Raw genomic sequence first — 18029 nt, 5'->3', positions numbered from 1 at the left:
TCATAGCGCCAATACGATTTAATGTACATTGCGCCCATACGCGCTGGTAAATAGGCAAGTGTTTTTCATTTCGCATGTCTTTAGTTTCGCCTGTGTCTTGAACTGTTCGCTGACATTCTTCTCACGAGAAAGGTTAAAGCTCGAGAAGTCAGCTTCACAATTTCTTTACGACAGGTTGTTTACCTTTGTCAACTTCAAGTTAATATTGGCTCAGTATAGACGCGTGGAGGACAACCCTTACGTACAGTTTCCATACAGTGATCATAGCACTAACAACCGTCTAAAAAGTAATACTAAGACAGAACAAAGCTAAAACACAACTCAACGCATGTTATGGAACACATGCTCTACTTGGACTAGAAAATAATGCCGGCAGAATACAGTTTATACCTTGGTCAGAGTTCGAGAAACACCTCGATCGGAGTGAAGGCTCCTGATTGTGTTCTGTTCTTCCCATTATTTATTTATTGTCGACCGTAGTCTCAGCGTCTTCCAAATTCATCTCTTATTTTGGCTTACACAATGCAAAGGTCATTACATCCATTTTTATTGTTACATCCATAGTAGGAACAAATGTGACTTTTTATTTCCTGTACCCTCGATCGCTTGATTGTTCGTATCTATAGCTTTGGTCAATGTGAGCCTTCAGATAATGTCCCGAATATGCTAAAGCCTTAGCCATTCGGCTGTTACATTGTCTCGGCCGTGCGAGAACAGCCAAAAAATCAGTCTGAACTCCCAAGCTAGCAACCATTCTCATTATCTTTACACGCAGCATCAATTGTTTTGTTATCACGGAAAGACTAACTAGTAAATTAAATGGACTGAGATTTTCAATCGAATCCCGTGTCAAACATGCTCTTAATGTATCTTGAGTGCTTGGTAGGCGCCGTCAGCCAGTTGTTAGCGATCCATTTCTCTCCTCTGATGACGTCACACCCGCCGTGCAATGTACGATGGTCCACGGACCCAAGCAGACCGCTCTCGGGGTCAATAAAGTTGTTATACCACATGATGGCGGTGCCTTTCTTTGGTGGCAGAATAAGATCGGCCGAACGGCAATTCATACTCAGATTGATCTCATCCGTTCTTTCAATTTCCTAAAAATATTATAAAGTAATAAAAAGACTTCGTTATGTTCTCTAAGTGAACATCAAACTGGCCAGGTTAGAACACCTCCGAGGGGATCAGAATTTAATGGATCAACACGATGTTTTAAGATTATCATTCAAGTTGATTTTTATCACATTTGATAATCGGGCCAAACGTTTAACTACTTGTTTTACTATAACTTGGCCAACTCTCAACTGACTTGACACTACATGTAGTTACGCTCTATTGCCAATCAAATAAATGATTAGTTTCCATTCAAAGAAATTTCAAGGTTTTTTTCCTCCATTAAATAGTGCAGGACATAAAACTGATATGTAGTGACCGTGTGTATTGTTGTTGTTTAGTTTTCATAGTTTGCTGCAGCTGCGGTTTTGACCATTTGTCTTGTATTGGACCAGTGTGTCTCTAGACCAAGCCGCCAACCAACAAATCTCTGTAAATATCTTGACAACTAAACAACTACTGTGAACTCCTGAGCGTAATTACTACTCACTAACGCTTTGAACCAACAGAAAAGCAGAAAAAAGCAAATTCCCACGCCGGGAATCGAACCCGGGCCGCGGCGGTGAGAGCGCCGAATCCTAACCATTAGACCCCGAGGGATGTGCACTGTTGTGGTAAGACTTTTGGTTACTGGTCGGTCATCTCGTCTTGCATTGATCAGTAACTCAGTAATTTAACTGGTGTGCAAACTAGCCTGCGTAGCAAGCGTTTCTGTGGGGTTCGGGAGCAAAGAATTACAGCGCGAAAAATGGAGCGAGTAAAAGAGGGGGGAGGGGGAGGGGAAGGATGGAAGGAAACGCCTGCAGACAAACCCCTGGATTTTGAAAACCGCCCACTTGGCCTTTGATGCCTGAGTGCGCACACTGAGATTTTGTGCTGTCATCGACTGTCATAAATAAACCAATAAAATCTTTGGCCTTCCGTAGCGGAAGTGAACTTTGAACCAAAAGAAACTTTACTTGTCAAAATATGTCTGAGACAACGAGCGCACGGTAGGAACGGAGAAATCTCGATGAATTAAATTTGGTAATTTATGATCAAGCTATATTTCTACTAAATCCGTCTAAAAGGAAGGACTACAAGGGTGAAGTTTTAGCGCAAATATGCCAGAAAGTTAAAATGTGAGAAGTATTCCAGTCGCGTTAGTAATCCTTGTGCTCGCATGATTCGAAATCTTGGATCACTGTATTCATTCGTTCAGGAATCGATACAAGGTAAAATTAGCAAGTCAACTCCCACAAAGGCAATTCCAGTAAAGAAGCGTTTGCTGGAAACGCCAGATCCGCAAATCGGTTCGAGTGTTATCATGGGCCTGCAGCAAAAACAAACAACGGAAAGTCTTCTCGGCAAACTTTGGAATTTGGGCAGGAGAGGCTTCAAACACCTGAGAGGGGAAATAAGGATAATCTTGACCAGTATCTGAATAAAGATAATCTTCCCCTAGGCGGAAGTTGTTTATAATATGTCCTCGTAAGAATTCCCCGCGACGAGACGACCAAATTTTTGGTAAGGCAAATATGTGACAAAAACTGGCATGCCGCAGCTAACACCATAACAAATCATTCAGAATTGTACCCAGAGATTCTAAATGCTGTCAACAAAAATGCTTCTAATGAAATGTCAGAGTACCTACGACATTATGTTGCCATGTAACAAGCCAGACGAAATCACTAGGTTTTCCCACGCAGTAGTGCGAATTTTCTGTCCCGTGGTTTATTATCTTGTCCTTGGCGCAAGTGGCATTCAAGAAAGTGATGTTAAAATAAAAGGAACAGCTGCAAATTGTGTCGCGCTTGCTTCTGCAATAATGTGCAGGCTACGAAAAACCAAAGCGTCGGCATTGCACTACAGGATTTCTACGGTACTGTCGAAGCTTACGACTAAATCCTCGTTCAGCGAGAAAAGTTAAAGCGTTCTGTAACCAAGCTTCAAACGCGTCTTCCCCTTTTGTCTGGCACTCAAAGGCATTAAATACCTTTGATCGACACATGTCAATAATATTGGACTAGCCCAGCCAATCACGAGCTCCGTTCGCTGGCGAACGGAGGTTTTCAAAATCCAGGGGTTTGTCTGCAAGCGTTTTCTTCCTTCCCCTCTCCCACCCCCGTCTTTCTTTTTTTTGGTTCTCGCCCCATTTTCCGCGCAGACAAAACACCGAAAATCCCGTTCCTCGGTCTTTCTTTGCTTCCAAACCCCACGGAAACGCTTGCTACGCAGGCTATGTGCAAACTTGCAAGCTCAGTTCGTTTCATTACAATTCACTGGGGTTAATTACTTACTTCTGCCGTGATTGTAATGTTATCTGCCATCAAAAAGGCTGTCTGCCCTCCTTCTTCTACATCGTTAAGGAAATACGGGATTGTAATAAATACGAAAAAAAAGATAGAAAAAGAAATTAGATGAGAACATTAAACAGATGAAAGCATTATCAAATGCATCAAGGTAGATGTATAGAGAAAGTTAAAGCATAAACAGGTCTGAAGAGACAAAAAGTGATGTGTCATACCGCCCTTTTTGTATGGAGACTTCTACTCTCTTTTCTCTTCAAGATGTGTTTTTTGACTTTAAAACTGTTTACAGCTTTTTCAATATTTTAGTAAAAGCTGACGAATTTTGCTACTATGTCTGGAAGTAAATTAACACGAAATGCTACTGGACAGTGCCCGGTTTGAAAATGGTTCAGTAGTCATAAAGAAATGACTACTGAAGCATGTCCCTTGTCTTTGGTGCCGTAACTGCAGTAATTTATGCCTTTTTGTAATATGGGGACTACGCATGGCTTTAATAAATAACCAACCTGCAGACTCTGCAGTCGGATGCTCTGAGATAATTCTGATGACAGCAAGGAACATTAGGGACTCTGATGGTGGAATCCATGTGAGCATGGAAATGGCCGAACTTTTCGTACCTAACAACCTAGAAAACATGGTCCGTTGTTATACCTCCCAACTCAAATACGTTTTCCGATAGGTGGAAAACGTGTCAAGTGTCGTGGGTCAAAACTCACTGACACCCTAAGGGGAGCAAAACTCACTAACTCCCTAGGGAGACAATGACTTAAATTATCGACTCGCACGTGATTAGGTCGTGCACCTTGAAACCGAGGCAAATTTGTTATGCCTCCCTGCTTCAAGCAAAGAATTGTTTCGCAGTTTTTCCTATATTTGAGTTGGGAGGTATAACAAAACACTTAATGACTAGCCGCACGGCAAACGGTGAGTTTTGTTTTCCCTCGACCTTAATGTTCCCCGAGGCGAAGGCGAGGGGAACTTAACATAGACGTCGAGTGCTTATTATACGTGTCAATAGTCTTTTATAGTGCGACATTTTTATGTTTGCGCCTTACCAGTGCATCAAAGCCGTTTTGTGCCTACAAAATGTGTCAAGTTTTTTTCAGTAACTAGACCTGTCAATGATACATTTGAAATTTTGGTAACTGTTGATTGACTCTAAGGCGGAAGCCTGGTTAAGATAGGATTCCCACGTGGTCTAGTGGTTAGGATTCGGCGCTTTCACCGCCGCTGCCCGGGTTCAATTCCCGGCGTGGGAAAGTCTATTTTTTTCTTTTCTTGAAGGGTCCTTCCAAATCAATTTTAACGGTTTAATTACCTAAACTTATGTACAACTAAAGATAGTTCGATTGCTGCGATTGGTGGACACTGATTATACGACCTAAATATATCTGATCTGTAGGTTTTTGTTCAATGAATTTTTGGTTGCATCTCTGCACCTTCATCAGGGTGAAAAAATGGATGTAAGCTACTTTATAAGAAACATGCACTTTACACTCTGATGAAGTTGGACAGATGACACCGAAAATTCAATGAAAAAAAAAATTCTACAGATCGCAAACATTTAAATCAAATTACAACTAAAGAGAGACATGCTTCCGTAACAACCCTTAAAAAACCCCAACAAACAAATTAACCAAAAATCAGCTAATTTGATGAAAATTAAAAAGTGTTTCCCGAAAATGTTTTTTTTTTCTTCTCCTTTCTTTAATGTTTTGCCGTGAACACGTCCTATCCCGTGGATCGCACAATCTGTTCTAAACAAGGTGGACCTTAAATTATTGTTAACTCCAATGAGCAATCCCACGTGGTCTAGTGGTTAGGATTCGGCGCTAGTAGTCAATAGCGCCCGTTTGGGCCGTAACCAATCAGGAGCCAGGGATTATACCACGTGACCACTTTTTTCCCATACATTCTCTTAAATTGTAAAATCCAAGATGGCCCCTTTGGTAGCAAAACATGGCGCCCGTGACGTCACAGTTCGCGCATGCCTAAATAAGGTCAACATGAAATCGAGGTTGTCACGTGCATGGTCAAATAAGCCAATGCCTGAAATCGAGGTTCGGAAGGGGTGATAAAAGGGTTTGCGTGAGTATCGAGTGGGTATTGTTGTTTTGAGATCGACGCGAAGATGTCTTCAGAGGAGAGCAAGACGAAGGTGGAGGTGAATAGCGATTCTGAGGAAGACGACATGTCGAGAGAAGAATTTGCAGCGAGGGTGCTGGATGCCGTTCATGATGGTATTCTTGGAAAGATAATGAAGAACGCCGTTTCTCGCGCGATGGATGGTGTTCTGAGGAAGGAAATTACGAGGGTGGCGGATGATGTGCTGAGGTTCCGAAAACTCCTGTCCGAGAAGATGCTTGCAGACCAGTCCAGATCGTTTAAAGACCCCGTGTGTTTGGAGAAGTTGCCGGATGGATTTGAGGCCGGATGGGAAGCGTGGAAGAGCAGTTGGGACAACAGAGAAGAGTTGGCGTACCAAGTATTTATCAAAGAAATTGCACCACTACCAACTACAGAGTGAAAAAACATTTTAATAAAGATCATTTAACGAGAGAATATACATGGTTTGTTGTGTGATTTTTTGCATCATCTTGAGTGCTTGCACGTCATCGGTTCCCAGGTGTACTAGGGATAGCATCATGGTTTGCGGGGTGAGAAATTCTCCGTGAAAGCCTGAGGAGGATTCGAACACACGTCCGAAGGGCCAGATCTTGGAGAGGTCTCTTCTCATGTACCAGGGGTAGGGAAAATGTTGGGTGAGGAAGAGGAGCATGACGTCCTCGTCGGGGTGGGGTTCGTCCAAACAGATTTTACAGGCCAGGGGTCTCTATAGGGAAAAAGAAAAAAAATTTTAATGCCCCGACCAGGAATCGAACCTGGGTCTTTGAGGCCACAACTCAACGTCTTGACCATTGGACCATCGAAGCGCTTACCTCTTTAGGACTTGGTTTTGGGGATGTCATCGGGAGGCAGTCCGAAATTCACGGTATTGCAATGAGGGCAGAGTCTTTGGGAGGGTTTCAACCACCAGGTGTGGAGGGCTTTACAGCTTCCGTGAAAGAATTGGTCGCAACACGGTGTCAGGAAGTAGTCGCTGATACTGTGATTGGGAGTGAATCCTTCCTTACACCATATGCATTCGGGTTTGGGAAATCGTGACATGGAGTCTGAAAAATGGAACAAAAAACTTTTTTATTGGACACTACTTAGTTTACATGGTGGGACGTGTGCACGGTCCTATTGACCGGCGCCCTCTTTTTCCTCGGGATAACAATCAATAAACGATTTGACGTGATTGACACGTGACAGAGCCTGGTTGTAACCGTTTCCCAGGAAGACGGGTTCGTAACAATTGGTTTCCACATTGTAGTACATGCCATAGATGATCCCACAACAGGTTGCGTAGACGCACCCTAGTCCCCAGTCTTTTCTCAGTGGTCCCGAGAGCGCGCGTACGAATTTGGTGTGGTTCCCTTTTCTGCTCAATTCTAGGATGGGTTGGCGGCAGCAGGGTCTCAGCTGTTTGCATACGTGACAATGGAGGGGTGGTTCCATGTCTAAAATTGAAGCAATTGTCGGTAAGTGTTGCGTACCCAGTCTATATGAATCACCAAATCATTGGTATCGTCCACGTCAAGGATCCCCAACCTCTCTTCCAACCCCAAAAGATCTAGTTGGTCCAGGGCCACCTCGATAAAACCTAAAAGTTGTTCTAGGTCCCTGTACAAAGGGGTCTCTTCTTCGTCGTTCATCCACTCTCTCACCCGCTTTTCCCAGGTAGTCAACTTTACGTTACACCGCTCTAATACTTCCATGCTATACTCACTTGGTACCTTGAGAAGCCACAGCAATACTAACAGTCTTCTGTGATGGTCGCTCATACAAGTTGAATAACTTAGAGTGAAAGTGAACGGTCCGACTCGCTTATTTTATACACACGGTATAATGGTGTCCAGTCTCCGACCGTGAGTGGGCGTGGTAGGGGGATACCCCCTATCCCCTGGGTCTGGGGTAACACGTGACTTCGTCTCGATCTGTGATTGGCTGGACGGATCTGCATAAAGCGAATCCGCGTCGTCGGCTCGTCACTCTGAGTGTCTTCACTTGTATTGAGCGTCATTATGGCCTTGAGGGAGAGACAAATCCAGAACAGTTTCAGACCTAGAAAGCCTGATACTACTTACGAGGAGGCGATTGACCGAATGGACGAGACCTGGACCCGGTTTTATGAAAGCATGAATTTTCTCATCCGGGATTTGTTGGCGGGCCGTCGGTGGCTGACGCGGTTTCGGGATTCGAGTCAGCTCGAGGTGATGCTTCACCAGATCCTATTTTTCATGGACGAGCAGCGTGAGAACTGGACACGAAGTAGGTACAAGTACCTTAGCTTAGCGTTAATCAATATACCCGACAAAAAATTGTTATTGTCAGATACTTTGCTTGGAAACCTGAGAGTAAAAAACAACCATTAAAAACGTTGTGTTCATTGTCTTCACAGAACAGACGGACCCACGACGAAGCCTTCCCCTTCGACGATGACGACGACTGGATCTTCGATCCGGCTCTCGACCGAGTGATGAGCCAAACCGGAGGTGGTAGCAATACAAGACCCCTCCTAGAATTTGAATTAAGACCCGTAGGCGCTCGACGTAACTGGAGAAACGTCCTCAACAAACAACGATTCGAAGCCACGCTCAGACAACACAGAGACGTGACTCCCAGGGACAATCTAGGCCAAGAATTGACTCAGGCCCTTCAACGATCCATCGAACAACAAATCGCTCAGGATCCTACCCTGACACCCAACTCCACGGTCCATTTCACCATGCAGTCCAGCGCCTTCACGCACGCCTTTCAATCCACCACCTTCACCGTGCGCGAATTCGAAGAAGGGAGCGAAAGACTAGACACCTATCTCCAGTCTCTCGCGGCCAAACTCAACTCCAACGAAGAATTCACCCCCGACGACACGTTTACCATGGAAACCACCTTCATACGCACCCCAGGTCGTGGGCGCGGTCACGGAAAACGATACAAACCGAGCTGCGCCGCCGTACGGGGAATCGTCAAACGGTCGCGCGTGACCATCCAAAACAAAGACAATCTATGCTGCGCTCGCGCCATCGTCACCATGAAAGCCCTGGTAGATGCGAACGGGAATACGCGTGACCAAGATTACCACAATCTCAAACAGGGGCGACCCGTCCAAGAGCGATTGGCCAAAGAACTCCACCGTCTGGCCCACGTCCCCGAAGGACCTTGCGGCATTCACGAACTGCAGCAGTTTCAGGCCGCGTTACCTGGGTACCAACTCAAAGTCCTTTCCATCGACCCGCCCCACATGCTCATCTACGCGGGACCCGAACCCTCGGACAAGATCATTCGACTCATCAAAGAAGACAGTCACTACGACGGATGCAATTCGTTCAGCGGGTTCCTAAGCAAATCCTACTTCTGCGACGAATGCAATCGAGGATACGATCACGACGACTTTCAACGTCATCCCTGCCACGGTAAATGGTGTCCCGCCTGCAAACGAAAAGACTGCCCCGATTTCATCGAAGCCAAACGACCCCTAGCACGTGGCAAGTTTCCCGCACCCACCTCGATCTGCCGATTGTGCCACAGAAAATTCTTCGGAGACCAATGCTACAACTACCACCTGCAACGGCGGAGTCTCAACATTCCATCCATCTGCGACACTTACAAAAAGTGTCCAGACTGTTGCCACGTCTACGAACCAAAAGATAGGAACAGGCGAGGAGGTGACCGTTTCACCCCCGATCACGTATGTGGATGGGGCGAATGTCACATCTGCGAAAAGAAAGTCTTTCTGCCGACGCACCGATGTTACATCCAACGCATCCCCGAAGACGAAGACGAGCCCAAAAAGAAACGCGTGTCGCGCGACGAAGTCAAAGGTCGACCCTTCGAAGAACCCGAACCCGATGATCCAGACACACGCGTCTGGGTGGCCAAAGATCCGCCCCTTCAAGTGTACTGCGACTACGAAGCCATCACCGACGCCGAAGGGAATCAGACACCCATTCTACTCTGCCTGGAAGACGATGAAGAGGATCAATTCTGCTCCTTCTACGGTCCCAACTGCACCGCTGACATGTTCGACCACCTCGAATCCCTCGCCGTCGACGTGGACGGAGACGATCGGGACGTCATCGTCCTCTTTCACAATCTCAAAGGCTACGACGGGATGTTCATCTTGCAACACTGTTACGCCACGCATCGAGAAGTCACAGACCAAATCACCGTTGGCACCAAAATACTGTCACTGAGATCCGACAGACTGACTTTCAAAGATTCCCTATGCTTTCTCCCGTTCCCGCTGGCCAACTTTCCAGCCACCTTCGGAATCCACGAACTGTGCAAGGGATTCTTCCCGCACAAATTCAACACCCTAGAAAATCAAGAGTACGAAGGACCCATGCCGCCGCGAGACATGTACGATCCCGACGGCATGTCCGCCAAAAAGAAAGCCGAATTCGAACAGTGGTACCAAGAGAAAGTCAATGACAACTACCATTTCGTACTAAGACAAGAAATGGAAGCCTACTGCGAGTCGGACGTCAAACTCCTCAAAGCAGGCTGCCAAAAGTTCCGGCAAGAATTCAAACAAAAAGCGGACTTTGACCCCATGGAGAAATGCGTCACCATCGCCTCCGCCTGCAACCGATTCTGGCGCAAGAAACTCGTCCCGCCCAACACCATCGCCTCCAGGCCACCTCGAGGCTGGCACGGCGCCCGATCCAATCAGTCCGTCAAAGCCCTGAAATGGCTAGCCTGGCAAGAACACTTGTTACAACACACCGACCAAGGCGATCGTATACGCACCGTACGAAACGGAGGTGAAGTCCGAGTAGCCAATCAACTCGTGGACGGATACGATCCAACCACACGAACCGTCTACGAATTCCACGGCTGTCTATGGCACGGATGTCCTCGCTGTTTCCCTATCAAACGCGACCGATATCCCATCTACCACACCGATCGCACCCTACAGGAAGTCTACGAGTCCACACTCCGTAAACACGACCTTCTCAGGCACCAAGGCTACCAGCTCCACGTCAAGTGGGAATGCGACTGGGACCTAGAGGTCAAAACCGACCCAGATCTCCGCAAGTTCCTAGACACGTTCGAAATCGTACACCCGCTCGAGCCCAGAGAAGCCTTCTTCGGAGGGCGCACGAACGCTGTCAAACTGTATCACGTGACCGACGTGGCTCAAGGAGAAAAAACCAAGTACGTCGACGTGACGTCGCTCTACCCATGGGCCAACAAGGAAGGCGAATACCCCGTAGGACACCCGCAAGTCATTGTCAACCCCCAAGATCAAGACATCCACCACTACTTCGGTATGGCCAAAGTGGACATACTGCCGCCTCACGAACTATACCATCCCGTTCTACCCTTCAGGCACGGAGGTAAACTCACCTTCCCACTCTGCCGATCGTGCGTGGAACACGAAATGACCAAACCCCTCCTAGAGAAATCGCATCGCTGCCCTCACACGGCCGAGCAACGCACGCTACGAGGGACCTGGTGCACACCCGAAATCCAGAAAGCCGTTGCCATGGGATACACGCTCAACAAAATACACGAAGTCCACCATTTCCCGCCAGAACAACGACGTAAAGGACTCTTCGCCGATTACGTGAACACCTGGCTAAAAATTAAACTGGAATCCGCTGGCTACCCCAACTGGTGTAACACCCCCGAAGACAAGGCACAGTACGTGCAACAATACCAACAGAAAGAAGGCATCGCTCTCGATCCGACCATGATCCAGAAAAATACAGGACGCAAAGCCACCGCCAAACTCATGCTCAACTCCTTCTGGGGCAAGTTCGGCGAAAATCTACACAAACCCACCACCCAAGTCGTCTACAACGCCACGCAACTCTTCGACCTCGTTTCCAATCCCTTCAACGACATACGACAAGTCAGAATCGCCAACGACGAAGCCCTAGAAGTCGTACACGCCGAACTCAAAGACAATCAACCCGATAACGGACGAATCAACATCTTCGTCGCCGCTTTCACCACCTGCTGGGCGCGTCTCAAATTATACAGCTACCTTGAACAATTAAAACAACAAGTTCTCTACTTTGACACGGACTCCGTCATCTACTCGCACAAACCAGGTCAAGCCGACGTCACCCTAGGCGATTACCTGGGAGAGATGACCAACGAACTCGACGAGGGCGATTTCATCACCGATTTCACCGCCGCTGGACCCAAAAATTACGGATACAGAACCCACCAAGGCAAAGTCTGCTGCAAAGTCCGAGGCTTCTCACTCAATGTACGAGGATCCAGGCAACTCAATTATGACGTCATGCGACAAAATCTACTCGACGAACTCACACAACCTCTCGAGGATGAACGACGCAGCATCAACGTTGTCAACCCCAACTTCTTCTGGAGAAACCCAGCCACCAAACATCTCAGAGTCATCACACGAACCAAACGCTACGGACTCGTCTTCGACAAACGCGTCGTAGACACGAACACTTTCATGTCGTTTCCATACGGATACTCACCATTGTAATTTTTACTTCCTGTAATCAATAAAAATCAATTTTGAAACTCACTTCCGGTCTATCTCCTTATTTGGGCATGCGCAGCGAGCTGTGACGTCACGGGCGCCATGTTTTGCTACCAAAGGGGCCATCTTGGATTTTACAATTTAAGAGAATGTATGGGAAAAAAGTGGTCACGTGGTACAATCCCTGGCTCCTGATTGGTTACGGCCCAAACGGGCGCTATTGACTACTGGCGCTCTCACCGCCGCGGCCCGGGTTCGATTCCCGGCGTGGGAAGCGATTAATAAAATTAACATCTAATGTCACCTTCATTTTCTTTTACTCTGAAAATTATGGCTTCGATAATTTGTTCTCTCGCAGATTTATGCATTAAGGCATTGCGTGTCTTTTGCACGAAGTCAACACATCACATTTACGGGTACGTGTATAGCAAGTGCCTGCGCATTACTAAATTAAGTCTTTGACCTGCATTGGTTCTCCACCCTGAACTATTTTTCTCGGCAGCTTGGTTAACTTTATGATCCTGTAAAACAAAACAGTTTGGTTTTAAGTCGCAATATAACATGTGCCATTTTCTGATCTGCAACTTGTCTCGCAGTCAGTTGCAAGCTGGAAAAACGTTGCAAATTATGGCAGCCGCGCTTATCTACGGGACATCGCGCTCTAGTTACTTTATTGTTATTATATTTATTATTATTATTATTTGGGAGAAATAAGCTTTCGTGGAGACGTCTCAAAACAGGGTCAGCGGTTTTGTCTTGTGGTAGCCAGGCCTGTTGACTAAAACGGAATCTGTGGCGTGGACTATTGTTTTTCAAGAAATTCATGTACCGAAGAATCTTCTTAATATTCAAATTGTTAAATGACTGCATTGTTAATCTTTCTGAAATGAAAATAAAAGTTGTTTTTCTGATAACTATTCAACTACAGGCAGCCAGGTAGTCAGTTGACATAAAAAGAAAGGAAAAGAAGAGAAAGTTTGCTTAGCTAATCAGATCGATATACCCCTATTTTCTATAGCCCAATTGGGATGTTTGAGTATACATTATAAAATTAATACAATCGACCGTGATATGTACTTACCTGTTGTGAGTTCATTATTAACCTGTAGGCGTTCAAACCTACAAAGTAGACCGAAAACGAAAACATCTCGTATAATATTAGGAAAATTAATGCGCTTTATACTTACTGGCTATATTTTTCAAAACAAAATTAAAAAGAAGAAAAAAATGGTCGATTAATCTGTAAAATAACGCTTAATTACAAATCCAGAAATGTTACGAAGTTGATTACAAAGTGGAAAGACTGATCCATTTGCCTTACATGTCGTGCAGATCATCCTCATCCAGATGGAGCTGCTTGTGTTTCCCAGCAAACGTCTTCACCTTCCACAATTAATAAAAGACGTCAGCAAGTTTATTTGGTCAGTTTAGACCTAACTTTTAAGATAAGTCAAATCTTAAATTAAGTTTATGGCATGGGTTTTCAATAGCCACGTTCTATATATCAATATTCTAACGTAGCTCTGAGCCTTTCAGCACAAACTCCTATAGTTGGTGTTGTTTCCTTTCTATTCAAGTCTCTTTTGGGAACTGAGGGACAAAAGAAACTTTAAAAGCTTACAATTTCGACCCGAAAGCCTCGGAGCCATGTTAAAATGTTGATATACCGAACGTGGCCTATTTGGACAGGTCCATAGCTAGTAACAGGCAAACAGAGGCACCTGCCTCAGTCAGTGTTTTTTTCTTTGGTTTTTTTTTTGTTTTTTTTATTTTTTTGTTTTTTTGTTTTTTTTGTTTTGTCGTTTTTGTTGTTTTTGCCATAATAAACAGTCTTAATACCAAGGAAGATAATTAACCCAAGGATATTGCCTCAGTCATTATTTAGCTCTTATTAACGGAGCAGGCGGTCTGTATGGGAGAATCTTGACCGAGGTCGTGAGTACAGACCGAGGTCGAGATTCTCCCATGCAGACCGACTTAGCTCGGTTAATAAGATGTTTATTATATGGCAAAGAAGAAAACTTTAATTCGTTTAACCTAACTGGTTTGCTGACATTTTGCTAGCGAACGGCGATGAGCTTAACTTAAACCTGCCGAAATTTGCTCGTCCTCTTTTCTTCTTTTTTTGTCATCAGGCTTTTTGGCACTTCCATAAATGATTGAGAGGAAAATAAAAGAAAATGTTGAACATTTTTGTATTTTAGTTTGCTACTTTTTCAACGCAAAATGAAACCGGTCTACAGATGCCGGTCTAGATGGGAAAATCTAGACCATGGTCAATATCGATTTCAGCCAATCAAATTCGTAAATTCGGTAGTTCCCAGTCCTTGTGAGACACAGCCATATAATAATGTTTTTTTTCTGGCTACGGCCCTGTTTGAATTATATATTAAAATTGAAATTATTAATACTGTTTTTCGTGATGATTACTCATGCGAACATTTCAAAGCCATTTCGCTGGGACTTGATCATGATCACATGTCAAAAGAAAATAGTGAAAAATAGTGCTCGGTTACGTTTAAACCGTATTTTTTTTTTGTTTTGTTCATGTTCCAAACAAAATACATCAAAAAGCCTAGAAGGTCAGTTCTGTTCTCTACGTGCCCAGAACTAGTATCTAGGATGAAATCAATCTGATGAGAGCTGGAACATGTAATCTTTTAGTTTAATGATGATATTTCTCACTGAAAACTCTTTAACACGCCTACTTGTCATGTTAAAAGATACCTCTTGAACATTGATAAAGCCATCCCTATTGTCATCCCAAGCGTCAAAGTTTCCAGCAAATGATGTCTCTTGTGGGAGGGTCCAATTTCTGTCTGAAAAAAGTTTTGCTTAGTTACTATTTGGACTGAACATGACTGTCACCAGGAGCCTGCTGTCACCTAATGAATGAATAATTGACTGACTGACTTGCAATAGCGCCTCGCCCTCTTGCTCCACTTCCAGCGGGTTTGTGCGAAGTTGGGTGGAAATGATGGTCTGTTGCTTGATCTTGATTTTAAACTGGATATCGATCGTAATTTTAGTCAGGAAATCCCGTGTTCCCTGTTTCCCGCTCTTTCAGTGATGACTGAATAGAAAGCGGCAGTGGAAAAGACCCCTTGTATCGCACGTCTTTCAGCTGAATGCAATACTAATCAGTTCAGTGGAATATCAACAAAGCAAACGACAAGGTGCAAAAAAAAGTTAAAATTTTAACGCATCCTCACCGGCTATCGCCAAGACCGCATCTAAGTCTGCCACGTAGTTGAAAAAACCTGACGTACTTGTTTGAAGTCCGCTCTCTTTAGCGAGTGAGATGATGTGATCACACTCGTCATCTGATAAGAACTCAGGAATTTCTTAAATTTAAGAAACAGTAAAAAAGCATGAAGGAGATTTCTAACGGAATCCAAAGTGCCACAGTGACAAATATAGAATGAGAAAGTTTCTAACCCATCATCACAGCAGCTCGAAGACAGGTGAACCTCCGCTAACGGAAACGTTACGAGAATAAATGATCGAGTTCCTTCAACCTGGTTCCCAGGATCTCTTATCTTCCCACCCTCCCGGAGAGAGAAAGGAGACAGCTAGAAGATGAGAGACCCTGGAAATGAGGTTGCCAGACACTTGGTCGTGGTCGCCACACAAACCCCTCATTTTTAATCTGTCTTTTACGGACACCTCTCCGCTCTAAGACACTTTACATGACGTCAAGAGACCCTCTTATGGGAGGTGCTGGTTCAAACATTCTGAATCATTTCGAAAGAACTAACTCCCATTTATCCAATATACCAAAATTGAACAAAATTATCAAAAGACTAGTCTTATTAGATTTATTTATCATATTACATTTATATACGCTTCAAATAGCAGCCAATTTGGTTCGAGCCATATTAGTTAAAACGTCAAAGCACTCAGAATCAGAAAAAAAGAGATGCACGTTTGTTGTAATTCCACTCAGCGTTAGTCGACTAGAACAAATACTTTGCTGTAGATTCGTAGAGGGTGCATGGTTAAAATGAACACCGTATTTAAAGTTTCCGATGGATTTAAGCTGGATAGATGCATATAGCTGACATGAAGACGTTTCCAAAACAGCAGAGCTACGTTCATAGTAATGTTACAATATAAAAGACGATATACAGAGCAATGAAAAATAAAACAAATGCATGCTATGCCGAGTATTAAAGGTTTCATCGCTCGTGTTATGAGCTTGACTTTCTTCTTTCCGTCACCGACCTCCATCCACTGCACGTGACCTGTCTAAGCAGAACGTTGAGATTAAAATACTGCAAGTAATAAATTATTTTGAATAAATAGTGTTAATTATGACTAAGTATCTTAGCTCATACAAGCCGTACGTTCGCCTTGCACAGCAAGATGAATGATCAAGATTTACTGAATTCTTGAAGATAGAAAAAGCTTTGATTACGTTTTAATGCCAGCTCAGGTCAATCGATGTTGCGCGATGTTGCAGCTTCAGTTCGATAAAAAAGGAAACATTACGCCTGGTTCTCATATGCCGCCGACATACCTGGGCCTGGGACACCGTAACGGCATATGTGCACATTTAGCGCCGAATCATAATCTATCCCAGAAATTGACCGCCGGCTTGCCCGCGAAGTTGAGCTGAGTTGAATTTTGCAGGCAAGCTGGCGGTTGTCGGCGATGAAAATATTTTATGTGAACATTATATCATTCGCGGACGCAACGTACTTCCGTAAGACGATTCGATCCATATTTACAGATAAAATGGTTAAAAATTGCGCAATTCGGTTTGCACTTCGTGCAAATTTGAGCACGTCAGCGATTCATCGCAGATGCGCCGACGGACCCACTGGGACAGATCAACGAACGTTGTCAGTTGCAACCGGCGACTACGTCGCAGGTAGGTCGGCGGGATGTGAGAACCAGGCTTAAGAGAACTAGTGTATTCATCCCACTGTTTGTGTGTTCTTTTTACGCGGGTTTTTGCGGGTAATTGTGGTTCTAAGACCCTGAAAAAGAAAAGTTTGAAATCAGTAAATGCCGTGAAATGTTAGTCTGTGTACATCCGCCTCTTTCGCAAAAAAAAAAATCGGAGAGAGGCGGAGAGGGCGGACGTACTACGCAGGCTACAAAAAAATATACAAAATAAAAGAAGGGAAAATAACAACTCCACTGAGTCTCTTGAGCCACCAGCAAGCTTCTAATAATATTAACGGCCGCATTCTATTGTTTACAAATTTCTAACGATTTGAAAATTGCACCTAGGGAACAGTCGGTAGGTCGGCGGTTTCTGCTGTACATTTAGTTTTGACAGTTACATCTTACCTTAAATCCCTCCAAACGGACGAGCTTAAACTCCTTTCCTAGCTTCTCGTAGCAGGAATCGCTTGGCTCTGAGGGCGTGTTTTCAATTTCGTCTCCATCAAAGCATGGCTTTATAAATTTTTTGGAAGTATTACCGTGACGACCAGTGGTACAATCCCAGGGCTTTAAAATCACAACGAAAAGGATTAAGGTAAGATCTAGAAGTCTCATTTTCACTCCATAAGAAGCAACTTTCTCTGTGAGAGCCATAATTAAAAAAAAAGAAAAACAGCTTCCACAGCGATCAGAATCAATTATTTATCGATTGTAGCAATTTTGCTGCCGGTGGACATTTTCACGGTTGCTTTTTTGCATGATTTATGATCAGTAACCGCAGTTAGAGAAATCGCATGCTCAATAAATGCCCAACATTAAATTAAAAAGCCAGAAATGTGAGGGTCAGAGGAGTGTTGAGTTCTTGCACCAGGGTCTAAACTGAAGAGAATATTTCTTGAGGATTTTCCTGTTTCTTTTTTTTTTTTTTCTATTATTATTCAGTATTATCTTTTGTATCTCTGGGTCCCAGTAATTTTACCGTCACACGATTCCCGGAAATTTTATCTTCCGTTAAAAGTTGCTCCCTGTATTTTTCCCCGAAATAACAGTGTTACTCATTCCATGCAAGCCAGTTGTGTCCGATCGTACAGTGCAGATGAATACATTGGTAGTTAACTTCTAGGAAGAAGATTAAACGTAGCGACGTAACAGTAAGATAA

At 44.3% G+C, this 18029-nt stretch overlaps 2 protein-coding genes and 3 non-coding genes across 5 annotated transcripts; 2 read left to right on the top strand and 3 right to left on the bottom strand.

Moving 5' to 3' along the window:
- Positions 1 to 317: 317 nt before the first annotated feature.
- On the bottom strand, positions 318 to 17507 carry LOC145465839 (transmembrane prolyl 4-hydroxylase-like). Its single transcript, XM_081449593.1, has 11 exons — positions 17275 to 17507; positions 16140 to 16224; positions 15189 to 15320; positions 14704 to 14795; positions 13298 to 13359; positions 13054 to 13095; positions 12694 to 12853; positions 12440 to 12499; positions 3914 to 4032; positions 3396 to 3486; positions 318 to 1100 (listed from the first exon to the last, which is right to left on the bottom strand). Exons 1-11 carry the CDS (start codon positions 17482 to 17484, stop codon positions 834 to 836), a joined length of 1320 nt encoding a protein of 439 aa, XP_081305719.1. The 5' UTR covers positions 17485 to 17507; the 3' UTR covers positions 318 to 833.
- Positions 1645 to 1716, bottom strand: Trnae-cuc (transfer RNA glutamic acid (anticodon CUC)). Its single transcript has one exon. It is a non-coding gene; the product is annotated as a tRNA-Glu (tRNA).
- On the top strand, positions 4595 to 4666 carry Trnae-uuc (transfer RNA glutamic acid (anticodon UUC)). The gene has a single exon. It is a non-coding gene; the product is annotated as a tRNA-Glu (tRNA).
- On the bottom strand, positions 6269 to 6340 carry Trnah-gug (transfer RNA histidin (anticodon GUG)). Its single transcript has one exon. It is a non-coding gene; the product is annotated as a tRNA-His (tRNA).
- LOC145465739 (uncharacterized) lies at positions 7856 to 12187 on the top strand. Its single transcript, XM_081449505.1, has one exon. It carries the CDS (start codon positions 7990 to 7992, stop codon positions 11977 to 11979), a length of 3990 nt encoding a protein of 1329 aa, XP_081305631.1. The 5' UTR covers positions 7856 to 7989; the 3' UTR covers positions 11980 to 12187.
- Positions 17508 to 18029: the final 522 nt, after the last annotated feature.

Source organism: Orbicella franksi, chromosome 13 (genome assembly GCF_964199315.1).
Source record: "Orbicella franksi chromosome 13, jaOrbFran1.1, whole genome shotgun sequence".
NCBI lineage: Eukaryota > Metazoa > Cnidaria > Anthozoa > Scleractinia > Merulinidae > Orbicella > Orbicella franksi.
Note: the sequence above shows the minus strand (reverse complement) of the source record. Positions and strands in the feature narration are given on the sequence as shown.

Excerpts from the sequence above, each read along its gene's own strand:
- LOC145465739 (XM_081449505.1), top strand. The coding sequence starts at position 7,990 with ATGAGCCAAACCGGAGGTGGTAGCAATACAAGACCCCTCCTAGAATTT.
- LOC145465839 (XM_081449593.1), bottom strand. The coding sequence starts at position 17,484 with ATGAGACTTCTAGATCTTACCTTAATCCTTTTCGTTGTGATTTTAAAG. Across the intron at positions 14,796-15,188 it reads TGCGGTCTTGGCGATAGCCG|ACAGAAATTGGACCCTCCCA; the intron begins GTGAGGATGCGT and ends AACTTTTTTCAG. Across the intron at positions 12,500-12,693 it reads TTTTGAGACGTCTCCACGAA|AGGATCATAAAGTTAACCAA; the intron begins AGCTTATTTCTC and ends GTTTTGTTTTAC.